Source organism: Zingiber officinale, chromosome 8B (assembly GCF_018446385.1).
Source record: "Zingiber officinale cultivar Zhangliang chromosome 8B, Zo_v1.1, whole genome shotgun sequence".
Taxonomy (NCBI): Eukaryota; Viridiplantae; Streptophyta; class Magnoliopsida; order Zingiberales; family Zingiberaceae; genus Zingiber; species Zingiber officinale.
In genome coordinates this window covers 9,725,937-9,751,669 of record NC_056001.1, presented here as the reverse complement: position 1 = coordinate 9,751,669, position 25,733 = coordinate 9,725,937, and the positions used below count along the sequence as shown (strand labels likewise).

The 25,733-nt window shown below is 34.2% G+C and overlaps 1 protein-coding gene across 4 annotated transcripts; it reads right to left on the bottom strand.

Moving 5' to 3' along the window:
- Positions 1-1,929: 1,929 nt before the first annotated feature.
- Positions 1,930-23,881, bottom strand: LOC122014638 (protein ACTIVITY OF BC1 COMPLEX KINASE 7, chloroplastic-like). 4 transcript variants are annotated; one of them, XR_006120731.1, is made up of 19 exons: positions 23,681-23,881; positions 22,158-22,786; positions 21,594-21,737; positions 20,987-21,112; positions 20,334-20,421; positions 19,644-19,737; positions 18,083-18,176; positions 17,932-17,986; positions 17,679-17,770; positions 17,114-17,284; positions 9,564-9,620; positions 9,381-9,464; positions 9,185-9,269; positions 7,040-7,101; positions 6,576-6,650; positions 6,089-6,193; positions 4,125-4,266; positions 3,840-4,020; positions 2,973-3,188 (listed from the first exon to the last, which is right to left on the bottom strand). XR_006120731.1 is itself a non-coding variant. In XM_042570962.1 (18 exons), the coding sequence occupies exons 2-18, from the start codon at positions 22,758-22,760 to the stop codon at positions 2,075-2,077; spliced, it is 2,124 nt and encodes a 707-aa protein (XP_042426896.1). In that variant the 5' UTR covers positions 22,761-22,786; positions 23,681-23,881; the 3' UTR covers positions 1,930-2,074. The 4 variants fall into 4 exon arrangements, 2 of the variants coding, with proteins under 2 accessions (XP_042426896.1, XP_042426895.1); XR_006120732.1 differs by having other exon boundaries at positions 3,840-4,003; XM_042570962.1 differs by lacking the exons at positions 2,973-3,188; positions 3,840-4,020 and adding an exon at positions 1,930-2,121.
- Positions 23,882-25,733: the final 1,852 nt, after the last annotated feature.

Here is a 25,733-nt window from a genome sequence, read left to right as displayed (position 1 = left end):
AAAACGGAGCCTTAGGACAATTTAAATGAGTTTGGCTCACTTACTTTTTGGATTTTATAAACTAAAAACAGATTTTTAAACTAAAATTTTTTAAATATTCCTTGAAACTCCAAGTCTTTTGTTAAATGAATAATTTTGAATCCTTAAAAATAATTATGTACTTTTAAAACGGAGCCTTTAGTACAATTTAAATTATTTTGGCTCACTTATTTTTTGGATTTTTTAAACTAAAAATAGATTTTAAACTCAAAATTTTTAAATATTCCTTGAAACCCCATGTCTTTTGTTAATTGAATTATTTTGAATCCACTAAAAAATTTTAAATATTCCTTGAAACTCCAAGTCTTTTGTTAAATGAATAATTTTGAGTCTTTAAAAATAATTATGTACTTTTAAAACGGAGCCTTTAGTACAATTTAAATTATTTTGGCTCACTTATTTTTTGGATTTTTTAAACTAAAACTATATTTTGAAACTCAAAAATTTTAAATATTCCTTGAAACCCCATGTCTTTTGTTAATTGAATTATTTTGAATCCTTAAAAATAATTACGTACTTTTAAAATGGAGCCTTTAGTACAATTTAAATTATTTTGGCTCACTTATTTTTTAGATTTTTTAAACTAAAAACAGATTTTTAAACTCAAAAATTTTTAATATTCCTTGAAACTCCAAGTATTTTTTTAAATGAATTATTTTAAATCCTTAAAAATAATTATGTACTTTAAAAATATTTTTAACTAAAAATTGAAATGTTTTTTATAGGACAGAATTTGGTGTGTGTGTGTATCATAATAATAATAATAATAATAATAATTTATTTTTAGTCTCTAGTTTTTTTATGATATTTTTTATGGATACTGCCATTTTTGTGAAAATAAGAAATTATGTAGAGATTTGTGGGAGTTTCCTCTAGAATACCAAGGTCTTTTTTAATTGAGAAAAAAGTTGTCTTGAGTTGTATAAGTGATTTGGGATTTGAAAACACTCATGAAAACCTTAATCATACCCAAAAATAACTTATTTATTTTTTAAAAAAGTATTAATAATATTCTTAGAGTTTCAAAAACTTATTTATATTTTTAGTTAAAAATATACATCCATGAGTTTTAGTTTTTTATTTGTAAAGATTAATTAATTCTTAATGACCATCTTAAACGCATTTTAATTTTTTTTATATAGAAATCACTCTCACATGTGAAATGCACTTTTTTATTTGTTAAAAATTATAAAATCTTAATCTTAATTTTTGATATAAAAATGGTTAAAAACAATCTTAATTTTTTTAATTAAGGGAATGACCAATTAGTCATCTAAGGAAGAAAATAAATAAATTATATTTTCATAACAAATACACATTGAATTAAACAGATAATTAACTCTTTTTAATTTTCATAAAATAATTTAAATTATTCCAGTCCTTTGGTTTTTCTAATTTATACTAGCTAAATCTATAGTTGAATAAGAATAGAGCAAAGATCAGTAAATAGACACATTAATACATATTCACATCATCCCTTAATTCATACATGTATACATATGAGTGCAAATTGTTTAACAGAAACAAAGGATTGAACCATGGAAAACAAAACTACACAAAAATATCAAACATGTAATCCAGATTTTCTTCTTCATCCCAGTTTTTCTTCTTCGTTCAAATGCCATTTAGCCTTCACTCAGCTGCTTCTGCAAATCTGCAAATGAAGACTGTCAAATGGTTACTTTCTGCTGTAATATCTGTCAATATTAATTTGTTTGCTATAAATAACATAAATCCAGCATGACTGCATATCCAATACCGTCACAGGCTTCCTTCCTCATTGTTCTGCCGGTGCCATGCAGCAAAACCATTTCTTCTGCTATCGCAATGAGATGATTAATTAATTATCAAATGTAAACGAAAATCTATAAGAGTAAATAATTATCTTACAGCATGTGCCTTGGAAGTATAAGGTCCTTGTTTAAAAGCCATCTCCTCCTTGCTAGACTTCCTCTGTTCGTTAGTCTTGGCACTTGTTTTCCTCTCATCTCGAGCTTTGTTAAAGATCACAGTGAAGCCCTCTGCAGAAGCAGGATCATTGACATCCCACTCGCCAAATTTGGGCAGAGGACGACCCTTGTCCTGTCCAAGTCAAAGAAACACATAATTAATTCTAAAACTTATATCATGAATTATGAAGATTTTTTGTACGAGCAAATATACTGGAAAACAGAGGTTTGGATCTATCATCCATTGGCTGAATAGCGAGGTTAAAGAAGAGAGGAAAAGAAACCAGAAACTATTGAAACAAAAGGTGCTGAATATAAACGCTCGAGACTTACAGTCATTCTCCTTTCGAGAAATCGAGAGGAGGAAATGAAGAGGAGGGGAGGCGGCGGAGGAGGAGAGAAACCAAAAGGGAGATGGTTCAACGATTTACGTCAAAGGAGGGGCATGTTTATAGTCCGTAACAACTGTTGATAGGCCGCCATTAACGGGAGACACAAATAGCCATCCAAGAAGAGGAGTTTAGTTAATTAAAACTCTTTTATTTTTTTTGTTTTGAAAAAAATGAAGTAGATTAAAACGGATCTTGATTTTTGGTTTGGTTCTATTTCAAAATTTATTTTTTCTCAATTTGGCGTTAGTTTCGATCAACAAAAATAGATGTCTATTACAAGCCTAGGTATATTTTTGCAATTGATTTTAATTATAAATATCAAATGGAATGTATTTAAATTATTTTCTAAAAATATTAGTTTTATGGATTTTAGACCTACTAATATCTTTCAACTTTTTTTTTCATAAAAATAAGTTCAAATAAATTCCGCGAGTTTTTTTTTTTTTTTAAATGTGATCATAAGTGGAGATAACCATAAAACTTCATTTTCATTTTTTTATAGGTTCATCATTTGATGTATCTGTCCCTAAGCATTTCACTAATATTCTTTCTTTATGCATATCATTTTTCTTAAACTTAACACTACACGAGCTGAAAAATAAGTTGCTTTGTTTTTATTAGAAGAACAAAATCTTTACATCTTGTATATTTGATGCTTAATGTGCATCCCGATGCAGTATAAATTTAATGCAATTACACCTAAATGTGGACTGGTAACTTTATCAGACCAACAGTCAGATCATCTTCTCGAATTTATCAAGCTTTTTAACTCTTTGCATGGATCTGAGTACTAGAATCAGGAAGACACCTGCATGTTTGTAAGGAGTGAGTACACTACCAAGTTTACAGAATTTTTTTTTAAAAAAATTAACAGACCATCTTGATCTGTGAGTGCACAAAAGAAACAAAATAAAGGCAGGGAATAATGTTAGTAAAGCTGAAGAAATTGTTTAATTGTCCCTCATCTCGTTTAAGGAGCTATACCAGAATTAAATGTCATGGTAGGTGGAGATATCCTAGTGGCAGCAGAGGTGGAACCATCACTTGGTTCCCTCCACTGTCTGGAATGAAAGTAAATCACGGGGGTTTAGTCTAGCAATAGCAGCTCATGCAAGGAAGGATTGAGACAATCAACGGAATATTTTACACCAGCTAGGACAATTGACAGCAACACTCTTGCATGAACTAGCTGTGCTAGACAGAACAAATATCACAACTCAAAAACAAACGAATAGTCACTATTTTGCTACCACTCAGAAATCTGGTGGTGATCATGAAACAAAAATTGCAACTAAAAAACCTTAAGTTGCCTGGACAAGGAGGTGGTGAGTAAAGCAGGATGCAAACAGTGGTGCAGAAGGGCAAGCCATCCTTTCTTTGATGATAAAGGGTTATTCCTATATCAATAGAGAATAAATGGAGAGTTAAAGCTACTCCATCTTTAAAGATTCAAGCTTACCCGACAATGACTGTGTGGATCGCCAATCTTGTGTGCTGGAGAAAAAATCCACAAAATGGGGCGGTTTGGATCAGTGAATATGTTGATTAGCTTACTATGTCACTGGAGGTGACAGCACCACAATGAAACTGGGGATCATCGACTACTCAGCTGTACTCACCGCACTTAAAATAAATGTTCACTATGCAAGATGAGTTTGCATCCGTGAAGACTATAGATTGCTTCAATCAAACAAAGTTCAAAATTTGCAGTTTTGTTAATATCTATGTTAGACTAATCACTCACCAGCGCCAATAAAAGATCCATTTGCAATCAGTTGGTTTCCCAGACTGCTCAGTGTGACTCCAATATTCAGTAAGGTTCCACTTGCGGCAGTATAAATGGTAGCCATCTGCAACACTGAGGCTTTTCTTGCAGCTCTTTCTGACTGGAGAATGAGTAAATCATAAAGAATCCATGAATCACATTTAAGTTCTAAAATCTTGACATGGATATTAACACATGGTAGCAATCAAGAGGAAAAAAGGGGAATGGTAAGTGAACAAAGAATGCCAGTCAATTAGCAGCACAGCTATAAAAGCCACAAAGGTACATAAAGTAACAATTTCATTATTTAATTATATTACTTCCATTTTTACAATCAGGTTATTTAAGTACACAAAACAATTGGTATGATATTCATTATTATTTCAAACGAAAATGAACAGAAAAAAAAAGGAATATTTAAAATGGCTGAACAAAAAAAATCCTAAGAATTTTACATAGTGTAAGAATATTGGTATGATTTTCACTATTATTTCAAAAATTAATAAATAGAAAAGAAGCTAAGGAATAGTCAAGACGGTTGGACAAAAAAATTCATAAGAATTTTACATAAAATGTTAGAAAAAAAATTTTCTAATAACCTCACACATCCATCTTAGTCTCCTCTCTACTTATTTTTGTATGTTTTATTTCCTAACTGCCAGATAGTTGACACAAGAAGTATGACCAATTGTACCACTGTCTTATAACTTATAATCTGAGACGCACATTAATCACAGAAATCCTACAAGTTCTTCATAATCACTTTATATCCTATTGACGATATTCATTAATTATAGCACCTAAATCAGTAGTAACACCTATGCAAAGACTATTTATATCACATTTTGAACCATTGAGCTTTATGCAAATTTATCAATAGTAGCACCTAGATCTTCTATCACTTTTAGTTACTCCAACTAAAATTTTCTTTTACTTTGCCTCTCACATTTTTAATTATAATCAATTCAATATGTCAAATTATAAAATCTAATCAACATATTGATACCATCACAATTCACAATCTTTTTCCCCCTCTTATTAGAAAAACTCAAAATGCTACTGTGTGATTAATTAGGTGCAACACCCTAATAGATAATAAAATGAACAGAAACAAGTTATAAGGGTTTGAATGTGTTCAAAGACAAACTTGAATTTTTATTAGAATTGATTAGAATAGAAAATGTGAGAGACAAAAGGAGACCAGTGAAAATAATTTCAAAGAATTAATGTGATATATATAATCCAGAGGTTACCATCAATATAGCCTTATGAAAGTTCAATGGCCCCATAAGATCCATGTAGCTGTATTTGGGACTCGTGACATTGTAGGTTAAACAAAATCAAATACTTGCTACATTCTTGCCTTTCCAATACATTATCACGGTTCATTTATGAGAAAAAAGCAGATCATCTTTGCCGTGGTTGTATAAATTCCACAAAGAGAAGACCAATTCACAAGATTTCTGCCAATATAGTCTCAAGAAGCCTTATCACGAGATGATGGTGGTTACAGCATTGGTTATGTAGATCATGATTAGTCAAGATTTAGTAATGCCAGGAAACCTTCAAGTATTCCTAATCAAGATTTAGTAAAGCTAGGAAACCCTCAAGTATTCCTTTCCAGCAAATGAGTCTGTAATTCTAGAACAAATCTTTCTGAGTAGTCATATTGGTCATAATTATTCTATTGAAAGGAACAAACTATATTGAATCAGCAGGAATAAGGAAGCAGGAACGACTGTGTCAAATGGATCAAATCCTACAAGTATTCTTTTTGGAGAAAAGGGTTTGAGCAAAAGCTTCTCATTCAGCAAATGCTCCAATATTGTTTCAATGGACCATTTCCCTTGTCATCCATGTCTTCAGTTACAAAAGGACTCCTTGACAAAATGCAGTTGCTTAAACATAGGAATATTGTTAAGTGCAGTAGTGCATAGTGATACCTCAAGCACTCTAACTCGGAGTTTTAGATCTCCTGACTCGAGTTGGGTCACAATGTCTTCTATTCTCTGTATCCTGTATGGCATTGAGATTGTAGAATCCCGAGCCTGCAATTAATGAAGTGAAAATGAAATCAAGAAAAAGGGAAATCTAGTCAATTACTTTGAAATTTAAAAAAAAATATTGGAAGTTGCTTGGAGCAATAATCTCAAGTTTGTGAATATTTGTAATAATTTATCAGGTAAGATTGTCGATCATGCTCATGTTATGCTACCATTAAAAGCTAGTGAATAAAGTATAAAATGGACAAGAAGTTCTGCATAGCAATATCAAAAAACATAAATTGCTAAACTAAAACTGAAATATTCTCCGAAAAAGCCATTAGCATGGTCAGGCATACAAGTGCAACTCTTATAATAACAAATTGTATATAACAAGCCATCAGACTGAGAGATGGGAAGAAAAGCCAATAAGATATATTCCCCATACATCATTAGCTTGTTTACGTATCTCTTGAACAAGTTCAGCTCCACCCCGTTGTTCCTGTCGTATGTCAAGTAGTTCCTGAAGGTTTCATTAGAAGTAAAATTATCAGTTGTGAGCTATGGCCAAGGGATATGGAGTTAACAATTAGAAAGCAAAATAAAAGGGTGTTAAAAGCAAAATAGAGTTGGTTTAGGATTCTCATACAGATGGCGATGAAAAAAATATAAGTGAGAAATCATTTAAAAGAAATGAGACCAATGAATCGAAGGATGAGAAATTTCTTTGAGGAAAGATGCCCTGACTTCACAAAAGATGTTGAATGAAGAAGGTCAGAAACATGAATGGTGTTGAAGACAATAATGTATAGCTTGCGATGTGAGTATTAATGATGGGAAAAATAAAGTAAACCATCAACTAGCAACCAAAATCAGGACTCCGACGAGTAAAAAAGCATGAACCATTTTGACCTGAGCATATGGAGCAGCAATCTTCACAAAGGAAAAGTCAGGATCCAACGTATACCCAATACCTGCAAGAACATAATCTAGTATGAAGGCCTAGTGCATAAATGTGCCGTCGGAGTTTATTGCTAGCTAGATGACAATAAAAAACATGGAAAAGGAGGAAAATCCCATAAGGGATATATGAAAATCACAATAACAAAGGTTTTACAACATGTTCCAAAATTCCAAAAAAAGAAATTGACAACCTGAAGAAATAAGAAAATCATGGAAAATTTTATGCCATGTCCAAACCTCAACCACATCAAAATTTAGTCACAAATTTATGCACTTCAAATAACTATGAAATGTCCAACCACCGTTAAGAGCCATAAAAAGAAATCTTGAACAAGAACAGCCACGAGATGTCAGAAATTCATGCTATTATAGGAAGTCAACTTCTAATAAGAATTATTGATTGTTGGTAGAGTTGATGAGGACCAACTGTAGAGCAAGACATTTTTCTCATTTAAAGATTCAAAATTAAAAACAAAAAAAAACAATCCGGTATATGAAGCTCCCACCAATACGAGATCCCGGAGAAGGGTTGGACTACATTGAGTCTATTGTAAACAGGTTTACTCATGCATTACAAGAGATTGTTTCCACGACTCGAACCCATGACCACAAGGTCACAAGACAACAATTTTACCGTTGTTCCCCTTCTCATTTAGAAATTCAGAATGCTAAGTAAAAAAGGCAAATCAATCATCAAGCATAGTTCTTTCAAAGAAAGTCAACTCAAGTAACAAAATCAATGAAATACACTCATGTTTCTGGGATCTAGCATCCATATTTGTTCCCTAATGGTTAAAACTGACAAAGGGTTACGTAGTAGTGTGATCATCATGTTTCCTAGGTTAAGAGGAATAAGAGTGACCATTCACTATAGGTCAAGTGTTAAAAAAAAAACAGTGTAGCAAAAATGTAAGAATGAATTTATGGGGAGGATAAATTAATAACTTATTTTTCTCCAATCAATCAGGTAGCACTAAGAAAGCAAGAGAACATTAAGTGGTATAAAATATAGAAAGACAGCTAATAGATTATATAGTTAGGAGCAATTTAATCAACAAGAGTTAAGAGTGCATCAGATGAGAGACTATAGAACATAGAAAATATAGCCAAATCAGAGAGGTTAGTCGTGCCTATAAGGTAGGTCAAGTCTAGTGGGTTTGACGGGCCAATTGAGTCAATTAGGCTGGACAAGTTGAGCAATCGTGACAGGTAGCGTCATAAATGAGCCAAGACAAACCAAGTTTCGTATTGCTCAAACTTAAAAGGTAACCAAGCTAAGATAAACCGAACCTAAAATTAACCAAGCATAACGAGGGATAATGTTCCTTATAGACTTGGAAATAACTAGGCCCTCTTTCCTACAAAAGAAAAAAAATAACTAAGAAAAGAAAAAGATAAAGAAAAAACTCACATGAAAAATATTATAAAATATTTTGACTTTGATTGTGTTTATGGAAGGGAAGAAAAAAAGATAACTTTAAATTTTAAAATTTTATTTCAAACAACTAAAAAATTATTAAAATCTAAAATAGATTTGAAAAGATTTTTTTAATTTTAAAGTTTGAATCTGTTGTGCTCAAAGGATGTTTACATATCTCTACAATAGCATAATATTGGAATCATTGTACATGAAAATGAGTTTTATTGCAAATTGGACGGAAGCAAAATAGAAAAATAAATTGGAAAAAGATTTTTCCAGTAGTCTATTTCCCATCAGCATTTTCTGCAAAAGGAAATGAAGAAAAAAGTGCCATTAGAAAAATCTTTGTTACCTTGTTTCCTTCTAATTTCTTTCTCTTGTATGAAACGCACCCTTAGTCTTGTTTTAACTTATAAATTTGCTTTTGAATTCTGCTTCCACTCTCCCTAGTTGAAGTTCCAAACTTTTTCTAACTTAACTCACATAAATCAACAGACTAGAATATGTAACATATAGCAGGAATTGTTTCAGAAAACAAAACATACATCAGAAACTTATCATGAATATGACTAGCATTTTTATCTCATGCCAAACAAACTGATAAGAAATTTTAGATTGAAAAGAAAGCTTTAGTGAATATGATAGAAGTTATAGGTATTATCCAAATTCTGCACCTTCCAGAGTTGAAAATGCTCTTATTACAAACGTAAAGGTAGATGGGAAGCGGAATGGCTGATCAGTTGCTATTGCAAACAAATCCTACAAAATCAACCGCATTAGAGTATTATCTACAGAGATAAATTTGTAAAGTGTCACTCAATTAGTTATTGTGGTTGCTCCAAAAGGTTGTTTATTGATGCATGAACACACCTCGCCAATTGCTGCCAAAGTCTGTTGCTGATCAGGTGTTTGACTCAAAAGATTATCCAAGAAAAATTGAATCGATCTCCTCACCTAAAAATCATCATAAAGTAGTTAAGCATTAATACAAGATATCAATGGTTAGTGGATTAAGAATACAATTCCATACAGAGAAGAACAGGTTCTACTAACTGGTGACAAGTCTCCTGTTGGTTGTAGTGCTTCAAGATCAATCAGAGATTTCATGACCTGTATAAAACTTCTTGTTAGAACCAAGAACAATGCCAAATGACATAATAATTTTCACAAATTAATGAATAATCCTGTGAACAGATACTAGAAGCTTATTCAATTTAGCCAAGTTACAACAACAGGGACATGAAGATTTTACAGAATCCAAAAACAAAAGGTTTTCTTCATATCTCATTGAAATGGCATTGGTCTGGAATTTGGCCATGTTTGTGAAAAAAACAAGAAAAAAAACGTACGAAGTCTTCAGTGGCAATCCTTCAGTTTCTGGAGAGATTATTCCAGATCAGAGATGGTATTTGAGATGCCCACAATTTAAGAGACTTAGAATTAACGATGTTCAAGGTCAAAGTTGGATTCAAATATGTCCTACATAAAAGGCGCTTATAATCAATAACGTCCAAGTTCAGAGTTGGAGTCAAATATGACTTGCAAAGATAATGCTTGGAATCAATATCATCAAGGCTGAAGTTGAAGGCAGAGACTGCTGAAATCTTGGCATCCAAGTTTGGAGCTTCAGTTGAAGACAAGTCAGTACCACCCTGTTCAGACCAAGATTCCAGATGCACCTTGAGACCATGATCCAGCTTAGATCAGAAGATCTTCATGGAACCCTACCAGTGGCAAGTGAGCTTCTTCTTGTCAATTAGTGTTGATTGATACCAACATGTACTGACACATGATATGCCTATTGGCACCAAAATGAATTGTTTTGGGCAACCGTTGATATGTGGCATCAGAATGACATTCTAAACCTTGGTTGAGATGCCAGAAGTTGGAGATGCTTTGAGTCAATAGACACAAAAATGAAACTGTTTTTGCCAGTCAGTGATATTCAGCATTAAAACAACATTTAAAACTGTCAAGGTGCCCAAAGTTGGAGACTCTTAGTCAATAACACTAAGGTTCAAGCTAGAGATGAAGGCACCTAAAGTAGGAGAGGCTTGGGGTCAATGATGTCCAAGGTTAGAACTAAGGCTGGAGACACTCGAAGTCTCAGTCTGAGACGTGTGGAGTTGGAGTTGATGCCATCCAAGGACAGAGCTAGAGTTGAAGAAGCACCCAAAGTTTGGCGAGCGGTGTCATCCTATCAAATACAGAGTGCTCAGTTTCTTCTCACATATATTTTTATCTTCTTGAGTTTGAAAAAGTCCAAGGGCCCTCTAGACAAAGCAATGGGTAAGGAAAGAAGACACTTAGAATTTGAGACATCCAAGGCTGGAACTAGCCCTCTAGTGTTGCGATCAAAGATGAAAACTTTGGATGTTGTGTGACAATTTACCCTTGTTAGGATTTCTGATATCTTCTGTGACTTTACCGCATGCTTGGGAGTATGCCTGAATGGAGCTCATCATCCCTCACTCCAGTGGTTACTATGTGAGCCCCAGCCCACCAATGTCTTTGAGATTCCCCGTGTTATTACTGGGTGGGTATGTATACTTAGGATTTTGTTCTTTGTGGGATCATTTCATGCAAGATTGCTAACTTGGATCACTGTCACTTGTATGTAGCTGGATCTCTATACCTTCTCAGATCATTGCTACATAGGCTTACTGGCTTCTTTGTGCTTCCTCAAGTCATTATGGCATTGGAATACCAAAGCCCTAGTGATGTGATTCTAATGATTGTTTAGCGACTTTTGGATTCAAGCACAAAAGATTATTTTCCATCTGCAACATTCTTCCTAATACTGAACCATAGCCTTTCTATCAATGATGACCTGAAGAGCACAAGCATAATGCAAACTACCAATAGACTAGGTATACAAGACAAAGCAGAAACAACTATTGGATTTAATCTTCTTTGGTGGGCTAACAGGGAATTGGTTAACATGCGGATTCATGTCATTAAGAATCCAAACCCATTAAGTGATCAAATTATTATTATAGCGGATTTGAGTAATGGGTATGAGTTTAGATATATAGAACCCTTTAGTCTGTTCCGTTTTTATTGATGGGATGATAATGGAGCGGGTCCACCATATATATAGGGTTTGGTCCCTGTTGGATTAGGGAATAGTTGTGAAAAGCACACGCCTAACGTCATTTGTGCGTGGTAGTGACCCAGGTGCAATACTTGAAAGAAGCGCGCTTAAGCGTGCACCTTGTGAGAGGTAAGACGTGCTTAAGGCACGATTTTCCTCGCCTTATTGAAGTGAAAATAAAAATTTAAAGCTCAACCCATACCTTTAATTACCCTTTAAATTAATTAGGTTGCATGCACAAGACACATTTTTCTTGAGTGACTCTTCCACTCCCTAGAAAATGAACATCAACAGGTTGCATGCATACTACACATTTTTCTTGAGTGACTCTTCCTCTCCCTTAGAAAATGAACATCAACCATTATGTTGCATGCATGCGACACATTTTTCTTGCATGACTCTTTCTCTCCCCTAAAAAATGAACATCAACCTCCCTTGCAAACTTATTTCTCTTTACACAGCTCTTCAATATTTTAAGTTTGTTTTCTCTTTAGTTTGAAATTTAATTTTGATTATGAAGATAAACTATTTAAATATTTGAATGTTAGTGAATTTTATATTTACATTATTATTTAATAGTTTATGGATTATAATTTTGTTAATGAAATACGTTGGCAGAAATTTCCTATATATGTTTGAATTGAATAAATTTATATCCAAAACGCTTTACTTCCGTAAGGTGTGTGTCTCACCTTATGCCTAACACCTCAGGCCCCATAACACCTATGCGCTTTTGGACGCATCACGTCTTAAATAACTATGGATTAGGGCATCTGACTTTTCTCTTTGCTCCCCATTGGTGAAAAGTTTATGGGTTGTCACCATAATTCCTCTGGAAGACCAGCCCCTTTTTTCGTTCTTCTTCCCTCCTCCATAGGATTTCAAGGTTTAGAGGACGACACATTGAGACGATGGCTCTTCCGCTACATTCAAGTCTATCATCTTATCTCAGGCATTTATTTTTACTGCTATAGAAGTTGATGAAACTATATCTTCTTGTATATTTTGTTTTCTTCTATTCAAGTTCATTCTATTTAGAATTCATGAGGTTAGGAAGCAAAATATCTAACAAATAGTATCAAAACTATAGCTATTTCGTCATTTTCTATGGCATTAAGGTTTAGGTTTTCGTCGATTTTGTTGTTCTACGCTAGATTTGGATTTGCTATGCCAGCTGTAATAATTTTCGCAAAGAACACGAAAAACAGCAGAAACTGCCTCCATTTCATGAAAAATGTCACATTTGATCCGCGAATAGAGGTGTTTAGGGTTTCGTCGTAATGCGCCACAACCATGGTGCCCAACACTACCAGGCCGTGTCATGTGTTGGGCATTTCACCTTGATGCACCACGTCCGTGTCGCCCAACACAACTAGCCTGTGTTGAGCGTCATGCGGTCGAATATGGCGATGTCAAATGACACATCCGGGTCGTGTTAGGCGTAGAATGTGCCAACACGACCGTGTGTTGGGTGCCCGACATGGCCATGCTGCTTAGCACGATCATGCTTCCCAACACAGCTAGGTCGTGTCAGGAGCTGTAAGCTCCGACACGACTGTGTTGCCCGACATGGCTAGGTCGTGTCAGCGGCTATAAGCTCTGTCACGATCGTGTCCTATTGACATGGTCAGGCCGTGTTAGGTGTTGTAAGTCACGTTGTTGCTCCACCGCTTGGGTTTCCGCATAGGATCACTTGGTAATCACTAGTGGAGCAAATTACTTCGATTTGATTTGGTTTCCTAGGGTTTTCTTGAGTCTATCTACACACGTGTCACTAAATTGAACTATCATGTGGGCCCCAAAAAAAAGACACTTTAGGTAGGTTTAGTATATTTGTGCTGGTAGACATATATTTATGCTAAAAGTAGTTAGCCAAAAGAAAATTACTTTTAGGCCAGATATATGTTTAAGTGTAGCTTACCACTAACTAAGGAACATAATTTTGATTATACAGATCATGTGCTTAATATGTCGGCTCAAAGGAAGACACGTTATGTGACTAACTAAGATTTGAGATATACTAGAGTACTGCTAACAAATTACATTTTAGTCCAAAGATTAACATTACATATTTGGTATCTTATTAAGAGCCCATTACATGCATATTTTATATTGCATACACTTATGTTAAATAACCTATGTTCTTGGCTTAGTAAGCTTATAACGTTGTCTCTCTTCTAATTCAATGCAATCAGTAACTGCCAAGATTAACATCCCCACACTAACGATCAAATTTTACGAAATGGAAAGAGTATGTAATCATAGTTTTGGGTTGCATGATCTTACACTATGAATTGAGATATGATCGCCCCACACTCCTGACTAGTGCCAACACTGTATAGCAGAGGGTTAAATTTGAAAAATGAAAGCGATCAAACTGCATGAGTCTAAGTATTATGAGGCTTTCAATTCCAGCACCAATTAAGAGCTCAATAACTGAAAAGGAAGATACTAGGAGTTTCCTAAACCAATTGGCAGATCGATTTGCATCAAACAAAAAGGTCGAGACTATCACACTCCTTTCAAAGTTAGTATCCATGCGGTATAATGACAAAGGAAACATAAGGGAGTACATTATGGAGATGTCTAATATCATCACAAGTCTAAATGCACTAAAACTCAAAATGTCTGAAAGTATGTTAGTACCTTTTGTCTTGTTGTCTTTGCTTGTATAGTTCACTCCTTTTAAGATCTCATATAATATTCAAAAAAAAAAAAAAAGTGGACATTGAACATGTAAGAGTGCTCACTTAGCATCTTGTTCTCAAGTTCGAGCAAGAAGCTCAAGAGGATCAACAATAAGGGTAAAGGTAAACAAACTGTAGCTTCTGGAGTTATGACCCTAAGGAGCATAAGAAACAAGAATCCACTTGTTTCTTCTATAAGAAGAAAAGTCATATGAAGAAAGACTGCCCCAAATATGTCAGCATGTTAAAAAAGATAAACTTCTAAACTTTGTTAGTTCGAAAGTTAATTTAGCTATAGTACCCACTAACACTTGGTGGATAGATATCAGTGCTACTACTCACATAAGTATCACTATGTAGGGTTTTAGTCGTCTTCCGCTTGATGGTGAAAGATACATTTATACGGAGAATCGAAATAAGGCTAAAGTAGAGTTCATAAGTGTCTTTAGGCTTTATTTAGGAACTAATGATTTGGAAAATACATTCATTGTACCATTTTTTAGATGGAATTTAATTTCAAATTCTTATTTGGACAAATCAAATTATTCTTGTTCATTTGGAAATGAAATTTTCATTATTTTCTTTAATTTAATATTGGTTGATAATGATTCCTTGATTGATAAACTGTATAAATTGAACACATTAACTTCTATAGTTGACAACGTAATTATGCATAGTATAGATGCGAAATGCAAATTGACTGATGAGAATTTTTCTAGTTTGTGACATAGGCGTTTAGGATATATATCCAAACAACGCCTAGTTTGTGTCACGGGTCGTGTGGTGCCCATGCCCTGCTTAAAAAAAGGGTTTTTCTTTCCTTTTCACTCATCTTTGGCTTGGGGCTCTTCCCCATTGCTTGGGGAAGGGTTCTCCCCTTTGGGGAGGCCCTAGATTTCCTTCATCTTCGTTGATCCGTCCTCCTTCGAAGCAAGGGAGGACTTCCAAGGACGCTATGCCTCAAAGATAAGCATTCTTTTCTCTCTATCTCCATGTATTGAGTCATGGTTTGCTTTACTTATCGTCTCTTGGTTGTAAATTTCCTTACAATGGAGTAAATCTCTAGATCTAGGATGTAGGAAGTAGTTGTGATGTGTTGTGATGTATGAACTATGTATTTGGGCATTTTCCTATGCGGTGAAGTGTTTCTATCATCATCTATGTGTGTTGTGCCTTGTATGTGTTTGACGAAATGTGTGTGAGGTCAATCCATGTAGATGCAGGGTTTAGATCACCGAGTAGAGGAAGAGCCTTGGATTGTAAGATCATAGGACCTTGTGACAGAAGGTATCCCTTACTTTCTAAGACATTTCCTTGAAACAGGGATCAATTCTTGTTAGAAAGATTAATTAGAGTTTAGAGGGTTCTCCCAAATTAATGTTAGGAAGTGATCTGTGTAATCTAGGAACGTGGACCGTGGATCCTTGTGTGAGAAGGATGTTCCCTATAATTGGACTTCCTAAATTATCTCTTCTACTTAATTGCATTAATCTACCGCTTGGAAGTGATCTGTGTAATCTAGGAATGTAGACCGTGGGCCCTGGTGACAGAAGGATGCTCCCTATAATCGGACTTTCTAAATTACCTCTTCTACTTAATAGCGTTAGAACTTGGTTAAACTCTTCTGTGCGATCTTCGCGGGATTGTACCGAACTCTAGTTAGAACTCCTACACGAGTGTAAGCATGGAGTTAGGGAGATGAATAATGCATAGGGACATTAACTAGCATCGCAACGAAACCCAAATCCTAGTATCTATCCCCCCTTCATTCACTTACGCTCTTTACTCTCTCTCCTCTTTTCTCTTTCTTGCTAAAGTTTGTGAACCATTTTAGATAGTCTAGATAATTCGCTGCGCGAAATTAAATAATACTTAATCAACAGTCCCTGTGGAATCGATAAGCTTTTGTATTACTGACGACGTAACCGTGCACTTGCGGTGACGTAACAGTGATACAGTATTTATAAAAAACTAAAGATCACATTCTCACGTATTGGAGATCTGGTCACCTTCAGACTTCAATTTTGCTGGATGCTTTATAGCAAGAGGCCCACTTTGGACTATATTTTCATACTTGTTGGAGGTGGTTATATCATGGAAAAGTATTAGGTAGATGCTAATAGCCACTTCTAATATGGAGGTATAGCTAATAGCATGTTACGAAACATCCCATCATGGGATTTAGTTGCGAAACTTTATCACAGCGTTGTAGATCATTGATGACATTACTAGACTACTGAGAATCAATGTGATAATAAAGCTGCAAAACTTTATGCCAAGAGCAACCGCAGTTCATCGAAGTCCAAACACATCGACATCAAGTTTCTAGTAATCAATGAAAGAGTTCAGGTGATGATAGAGCACCTTAGCACAAATTTCATATTGGCAGATGCACTCACTAAAGCTTAGTGCCCAAAGTGTTTCATACGTATGTTGTAGATATGGGGGTCCTTATGGAAGAAATATCCATCAAGTAGGAGTCTATATTTATTATGTTGCTTTATAATTGCTAATAAAGACAAACATTTTATTTTGATTATTGTATGTATTTTAAGCTCAAAACATTCCTGGGTATTTTTTTTGTTTGACACTCTGAAATAAAATTTTCATGATTTACTATTGTTGTTTAGCATATGGTGTTGATAAATGTGATATAGATCCACATAAACACAAAAAGTAAGTAGTTAGATAAAACCCAAATGAGAACCATGCAGTACTAAGGATAAGCAGAGAAATAAATACCATATGATGGCTCATGTACAAGAATTGAGACCAGTTTGGATCAAAAGAACATGGAATCATTGCCTAAAAGATAGGAATACCTTGTTTGCATCCTTTTCGTAGACTGAATAAAACAAATCAAGTAATCTCTTTCTTGTGAAAGATTTTATTTCACCCATCATTCCAAAGTCATAATAGATAAGTGACACATCCTTGTCAATAGCAAGATTGCCTGGATGGGGATCCGCATGAAAGAAACCCGTCTTTAAAATCTGAGTTTGAAAAATATGTAACATATTAATAGAAGAAATAACTGTATAATTGTTCAACTGGATATCAAGCCATACAGATTTCAAATGGAATCCAAAATAATATGACTAAATGTTTTATGGCAAATATAAGATATGTAGCTGTCGTTTTAAAATCAGACGGGCTTCCTACTTATGCGCTAAATCCATAATCTTTATATTTACAGTGTCTGAGATACAAATTCTGAAACAAAAACAGGCATTCCAAATATGTGAAAAGAATAACCCAAAAAAATTACAGAAGAACTGTATTTAGCATTGTGACCTCAAATGACAAGGGCAGTTTTAGTTACCAAATGCAAACAATCGATAAAACTGCACAAGAATAATAACTGAAAAATTCAATAAACCCTTTTACCTGAATCAAGTATGATTCTATTGCACGGGAAGCTATGATGGATCGGCTGTAGCCTCTTGCATCTATCTGTTCCAAGTTATTTATTTTTGTGCCTGCTCAAGATGTAGCATTGAATGTCATATGTTCTATTTACAACAAAGATTCCTTAGTGAATTGCAAAATTGTATGCTATACTTTCATAGCAATGTCAATCTCAAACATGACAGAGTAATCTATAACAGTCACTACAAGCATCATACCAAGAAAAACATACCAGGAACATACTCCATGGTCAGAACTTTCATAGTGGTGTAATCCCAACGGATAAGCTACAAATTCAACAATACTCTAGGTCAGTTGAAACAATAATCTATTTAAAACTTCTCGGACTAAATGTAAAAAGTTCAGTAGTGAAAGAACCATACAGGTACTCTGACCCACTTTATGTTTCTAAAATCCCGACAAAATCTGTCAGCATTCTTTCCTTCATTGATATAGTCAATTTCTTGGTATAATATCCTGAAGTTTAATATTGCAAACCTAGATTAGTCGAGGTATTAGAAGACAAGCATAAGTGAAACTATTTAACCACATAGGAGAAAATAACTGGAAAGGACAAAAGCATCCAAAGGTCACAGCTTCACTAGTCCATGGAGTTTTGGCAAACCAGGGGACACAATTAAGGATATAGGCGACTTTACGGTTTGATTATAAAAAAAAATCCAAATATGTAATTCTTATTTCTGATGAAAAAATACCACCTTTCTAGTCGTGGGATGGCCCAACTGAAACAGTAAGCAAAGTGATACAAGAATTTAGAAGAAAAAAAACAGCCACTTAAATCAAAAAACAAAAAACAAAAACTTTCACATATTGTTGATAATTTCAAAGTATTATATATTTGCAATATTAATTTAGAAATAAATGATATATTAAGTCAAGAACAACTGTATGAAAAGAGATTTTGAAAAGATAAAAGTCATAAAAACAAAGATTATCAGAACAATTTTCATCACAAGTGCAATTGGTTCTATAATTGTCCAAATTCTATTGACCTGAGAGTGTCCCCTTTTTCATCAATATACTAGGCTTATCTGCACAACATGTAAAATAGGTGACACTTTTCTAAAAATAATCATGACTAAGGACTTCATTGACTGACTAATCTAGTGTTTAAAGCTTATCAAGCCACTGTATGACCCTTTGTTATTTCAGTCACATCCTGACATAATTAAGTAACCCCTTTTTCTATGAACTAAAAACGTTAGTCTAGAATGAATCCCTTGTCAGTGGAATGATGGTACGTAAATGCTCCACTATCCATGGTTTATCCTTGAGCTATTTGATCCAGTCATCAAGTTTTGCATGTTTTGAACACAATAGGATGACATGATCGTGGATGATCCCCATCTAACCATCACTTGATAGGCTCGAATCACTTGGCTACCATGTTTAGGCCCAACTCAATGTCAGTAGTTGCATATAGGCCTTATAAACAAACACAATCAACCAGACACCTGAAATGTCACACTAAACAAGGTGTCCAACTGTTGATCCCATTTTATGCTTCACTGTAATATATCCATTACAATGTATTCCTCTTTTAAAAAATAAAGAAAAAGAAACCTCAATTAGGATAGAATGTCAAATTGCACAAGTTTGCTTGGGTAGCAATGGTATCTAGAGCATATGATGAATTGAGTAGGACATTGCAGTTTCTTGCCTTCTTGTTTATTGGAAAATAGATTGGAAAAGGTTTTCCTTCTTTTTTATTGTCATAAAAATAAAATAAAAAAGTTTTCTTTCTTCAAAAGGTGGATAAGTATCACAAAAAGGAAATGGTTAGTCTCTGTGTCCTCCAAATGCTATATGCAATTATGCATGACGAGAACACTATTGTTTCCCATTACAAATGGCAATGAAAAATATCATTATGAAATTGATTGAAGCCAATGGAGGGAAATGTTTCCCAATTTAATTGCTTACTTTGCACATTCATCATATATACCAATCCAATCCCTTGTAGGACCTCCAAACGTCTCACTTCTTTGAAAATATTCAGCAACCAGCTTCAAGTTTCCTGCCAAGAAATCATAGCTTTTCATCATTCATATGACATTTTCAAACTCAACTGCACCCATATAAGATCAACAACATTGTGCACATTTATCCTGGCATAAAAATTATGTCCCTACAAAAAGGATGAAGGATCAAGTTCACATCAAATTTCCTCAACATTAAAGTGATATTATGGAAAGGTATAAAGAAAATTAGGTATCATGATTCACATACTTCAAGTCATAGGCAATGCACTTAGCTTAAGACTATTCCTTCAAGGAACTATTTAGTTGCTTTAAGATCAGGTAATGTGAAAAATTTTAGTGTGAGAATAGAACCTTCCCTTTGAGAAATGACTGAAGAGGGTAAGTTATTTCTTTCAGGCTTCATAAAATTCCATAACAATAACAGTTTTGCATGGATGTAAAGAAATATGCAAAACAACTGAAGCACTGGAACAATAACTGTAAAACTTCAGTTGCCTACATCAAGAAACAAATGAAAATAGGATCTACTACAAATATAACTAAAACAAGAAGGTTGACATCGGAAAGATATCTTGCATAAGTTAGCATGATCTTGCATTCAATTATGGCTATTATACAACAAGCAGCATACTTAGATCAATGTCGAAAAGTTTCTTTAGGCCCGGCCTCTGAATTTTCACAACAACTTGCTCACCACTATGAAGGATAGCTCGATGCACCTAGATGATTAAAGTAAATAAGAGATATGAGGATCTTCAGTTTACACATTCTAAATAACCACCAAAAAACAACAACCCACATAGAGTAAGCATGATCCATGAGATTGTATACACAAAAACGTAGAATGTCAATTTCAGCATCCTCAATAAATAGGGAACAAAGCTAACAAATGAAACTTGGATGGCAATGTCAATAACTTCAAATATAAAGGTTTAAGGTTGGTGCCACTGTGCCAGTAAAATCATGAAGAGATAAGAATCAACAAAAATATGAATCAATAAGAAAATTAACAAAAACAATGAACAGTGTTAATTAAGCAGAAATACAAAACCTCTGCCTATTATTTCTCTGAAGAATTTGAGTTTATATGAAGTGAGAGAAAAAAAGGCATAATGTAAGTCTCCGTTTTGGAATATGCAAACAAATAAGAAAAAGAAAAACAAGATGGATATATTGAATCTTTGAAGTTTGAACTGCTACTCTGGAGTTTTTATGAGTTACAAACCATTAATAAGACCCAATAATAGAATTCAATGTAAAAAGTAACCAAAATATAATAAACACCTGACCGAGACTAGCAGCGGCAATTGGGCGGTCTTCAAATTCCTTAAATAATACTTCGATTGGGCAACCCAATTCACTCTGCACAAATGCTTTTGCTTTTTCATGTGAAAATGCAGGTACTCTATCCTGTGTGAAAAGAAATCAACATTCAAGGTCAGACCTAGAAGAATAAAGCTGTGTAAAGAATTTTAGTCTTTCTGACAAGAGAAGACACATCAAAAGAAACAATGTCCATTTTGCTTGAAACTCACAAGAACTGAGCTATCAAATAAAAAAGTTCAACTCCATGATCTTTCCGAAAAGGATTTGGACATTGGCTACATGCCAAAATAAGAAAGATATATAAAAAAAATTAAAAAAAAAAAACTAGTAATAAATCAAGGGAACAAAAGCTAAAGTTTGCTAAAAAAATACTAATGAATAATAAAATGTGTAGAACTTTCATGATAAGTGCACAAAGATATGCAACAACTCTTACAGTAATGTACATGCGGTAATACGACCAATATTTCATGTGATTTTACAAAGCATAAAAAAAGGAAAGTCGGCAGCCACAAACAGCTAGAAGGGTTTCACCAAAAACTAAGAAACTAATTAAACTCAATACCTGTAACTTAGCAAGTTCATCTACAAACTCTCTTGGGAATAAATCGGATCTTGTTGAAGATAACTGTCCTAGTTTTATAAAAGTTGGACCAAGTTGAAGAACTTGTTCTCGCAACCATGAAGCAGTCTTTTTCCTTCTTAGTTTCTGTACAATCAAATTAAGTTTAACTCAAATGAATACACATATACAGAATTTAAAATTTTCAACAGAAAAATTCAATCAATAAGAAAATTCAAAGCAGACAACTATGCCTTATCCTCAACAAGGAAAAGCTACCAGGGGGAGCGAGAGTTGTACAATTGACTAAATTGGCTTTTAGAGTGGTGTGATAGTTAATTTTTAAACAACTAATAGAATGTAGAATGTAGACATGCACAGATTATGTTTTGTTTTAAGGAATATAAGAATTTTTCCTATGATGACTTGTGGATAAGAACCAAAACAAGCTTTGAAGAACCAGAAGCAAACAAGAAACTGATATGGTCTTTTGCAAAGGAAGGTTTATCAAAGTAATTGCACTTGGATTATAAAAATTAACATCAACTCAAGTTAGTAGGAACTTACCTGCTTTTCCTCCGTAAATCCCTCAAAGTATGCCCATTTTTCATTGTCAAAGAGAACCCGCAATCGGAAGGAAACAATAAAGGACCAGATGTCAATAGTCCTTTGCAAAGAGTTGTAGTTTTCCTTGGCCCAGCTAAAACCCTCATCTGAAGGTAAAACTTTTAACTCATCTGTATCAGGGATCACTTTTGGATCTTTCTTTTCAGTTTTACTAAGAGTTGCCGTACTATTCCTCTTAATCAGACTAACACCATTAACCATCACATTTGAATTATGCATTGACAATGATTTTTGACGAGAAGAGTCCTTATGTGTCACCAAATTCTTAGTTGAAACCATTTTAGTTTCCCTTCTGTTAGTGTTGGAGACCATTTTAGTCGGCCTTCCATTAGTTCCAAACTTATCAGCTTGTTCCTGTTGCACTTTTGCTAAGACCCGTGGAAGTTTCTTTGTTGCTGAGGATTCATATATTGTTGTTGTGAACTTGGCAAATTTCAAATTGGAAATTGATCCTGAAAAACTGAGATCTTCCAAGCATTGTCCTTGATTTATGGATTCTAATTGTCGTTGATAACACCTACAGGAAGCCAGAACAGCTGCCATTGAAGAACAAGATCGCTAAAAGACCCCTGCACCCAAATCAAAATTGAACTTAGTGGGCATGATTCAACTTCTGCAGTTATCATTCTGACAAATACAACATGAAAGTTAGGTCAGATGGTGATAAAAAAAAATAACCAACATCAAAGTGGGTGATGCCAGCACCTCCTTGGTGCTGGTTTCTACCAAACAACACCATCTTGCATGAAATCAAAAGAAAAAGAAGAGAGTTGTTGCATGCAAATGAGAGAGATTAAAAAAATGAATTTTAGCTGCGTCAGATTGCCCATGTCGGATGTTGCCCACCGCCCCTCACATAAATGTGTGCCACCCATCACCTTGGTGCTGATTTCTACAAACCAGCACCACTTTGTGCTGGTTTACGACCCAAGTATTGATTTCTACAAACCGACATCACTTGTTGCTGGTTCTGGTCTTTAAAGACCAGCACGTTGGAGCTGGTCTTTAAAGAACAGCTCCAACATTGGACCTGGTTTGTAAAGACCAGCATCACCTTGGTGTTGGTTTCTGGTGCTGATTTTTACAACCCAAGACGAAGGCGGATGGTCCTGGTTTGGTGGTGTCAACGTGCTGGTTTGCACAAACTAGCACCACCAAACCAAGTAGATGGTGCCAACACCGCCTTGGTGCACAAGGTGGTGCTCGTTTGTGCAAACCAGCACCAAGGTGGACACCAAATTGAACATCAAAAACCACACTCCTTCCCTAAAACCATAACATGTATAAAGCCAGACACCAGGCAAATCCGCCAGCAATCTGTTTCAATGCGGAATCGTAACATGTATAAAAATAAAATTTAAAAAAAAAGAGAGAGAGAGAAAGAATCTTCACAAATTCCACGGCCCCCAAATTAGTAATTAAAAAAAAATGGATGACGGAGACCAGAGGAGAGGGCGAAACACCTGGAGATCTTCAGGGCCTAATCGCCTCGGAGGTCGCCAGAGACAGGAGTAAAGGCAAGACAAGCGTCTGAGAGCGGCAGTGGAGATCCGTATGCAAGGCGCAAGCGAAAGGAAATGAAGCGATTGGATCATGGGTGGGTTTGGGCGGATTCTGCTACTGGACAAAACAAAGTGAGGCTTAACCGCCTCCGCGAGATGACGCTGCGTGCCTCAACTTGCTCCAGGAAAAATGTTCGACAGTTAAATCTTTGGCATGAAAATTTCCCAGATTTTTTTAATGTTTTCTATTAAGAAATGTTGTCATAAATATATTTTTCTACAAAATATCACTTATAACAAAATCATTTCTATAATGTGCAATTAATTGTACTTATATATAGGTTAACCAATGTAACCCATACAAACTTATTAAGTTTGAATTTACCATGTCCATTTTAACTGCCAGACACATAACACAGATTTAATAATTTTAATAACATATTTTTGCATGCATTAAATCATTAACGCTTACATGTAAAAATAACTTGCTTCATTGACATTTATAATATAAACATTTGTTAGGTATTATTGTATCTTTTTAATTCATAAATATTTTAATTGGAACGAAATATTTATCAGCGCGTCAACACTATAAAACGACTTTCAAATAAATATTCAAGTGGACCGTCAACCCCAGAGACATTAAAATCTTCAAGAAAAATTTATATGTAGTCCCTATTAATAAATAAATTTTTACATGTAATCTCGATTCATAACAATCTTTACTTTCACTCTCTAATCAAATATATTTACCTAATTACTCATAATATTTTTAGATATAAAAAGTCTAAAAATCAATATAATTCCTCTTAAATTCAATATACGATTCTTTTTTCACGGATAAAAAATATACTAAATTTTCTTTAAATGATACTCAATTGGATGAAAAATATACTAAGTTTTCTTTAAATAATAAATGATGCTGAATTTATGAGAAATTATATTAAAAAAAATCATGCTTAATTTAATAGAAAATATACTCAATTCAATTTAATAGAAAATATACTCCATTATAGTTTAATATGCTGAATTTAATAAAATTATACTTATTTTTAGATTATTTATATCGAAAAAATATGAGAGTTAGGTGGCGTTTGGTTCTCTCTTAGGAATCGGAATGGAAATGAGTATCATAGTATTGTGGAATGGTAATGGGTATGAACTTGGATATCATTCTTAAAAATAATATTTGGTTAGTTGAATATTTTCAAAAATTAAATTTCCTTTTTTACCCTTAAAGGAAAATAAGAGAAAAAATTAGATGGAAGAGAAAGTTGAATGTGAGAGAAACATATGATGAGAGAGAAAATGTGATGGGACAAAATGAAGAGAGGAAAAGTATGATGAGAGAAAAATGAGAAGAGAGAGTGTGATAGAGAGATTGAGAAGAGAAAAAATATGATGAGAGAGAAAGTGGATTGAGAGAGAAAGAGTGATGGGAAAAAATGAAGAGAGAGAAAGTATGATGAGAGAAATGATAGATTGAGGAGAGAAAGTATGATGAGAAAGTGTGATAAGAGAAAAAGTGTGATGGGAAAAAATGAAAAGAGAGAGTGTGTGATGAGAAAAAATGAGGAGAGAGAGTGATGGAACAGAATAAAGAAAGAGAAATTGTGATGAGAGAAAACATGGAGAGGAAGTATGGTAAGAGAGATTGAGGAGAGAGCAAGTATGATTACAGAGAAAGTATGATGAAAAAATAAGGAGAGAATGAAGAGAGAAAAAATAATGAGAGAGTGTGTGTGATGAGAAAAAATATAAAGAGAAAATGGTAAAAAATGTATGATGAGAGAGAATGAAGAGAGAAAATGTGATGGAAGAGAATAAAGAAAGAGAAAGTGTGATGAGATAAAATATGGAGAGAGCATAAGAGAGATTAAGGAGAGAACAAATGATGAGAAAATGAAAAGAGAGAAAATAATGAACTAAAGTGTATGATGAGAGAGAATACAGAGAGAAAATTATAGAAAATGTGTGATGAGAGAGAATGAAAAAAGAGAAAATATGTTGAGAA

Bases quoted from the DNA above. Each gene is read 5' to 3' on its own strand.
- LOC122014638 (XM_042570961.1), bottom strand. From the start codon at position 22,760: ATGGCAGCTGTTCTGGCTTCCTGTAGGTGTTATCAACGACAATTAGAA. The intron at 19,738-20,333 runs GTATGCTGCTTG...ATTTCTTGGCAG, and splicing joins ACTTTTCGACATTGATCTAA to GAAACTTGAAGCTGGTTGCT. The intron at 17,285-17,678 runs GTAAAAGGGTTT...TTTCAAACTCAG, and splicing joins TAGAATCATACTTGATTCAG to ATTTTAAAGACGGGTTTCTT.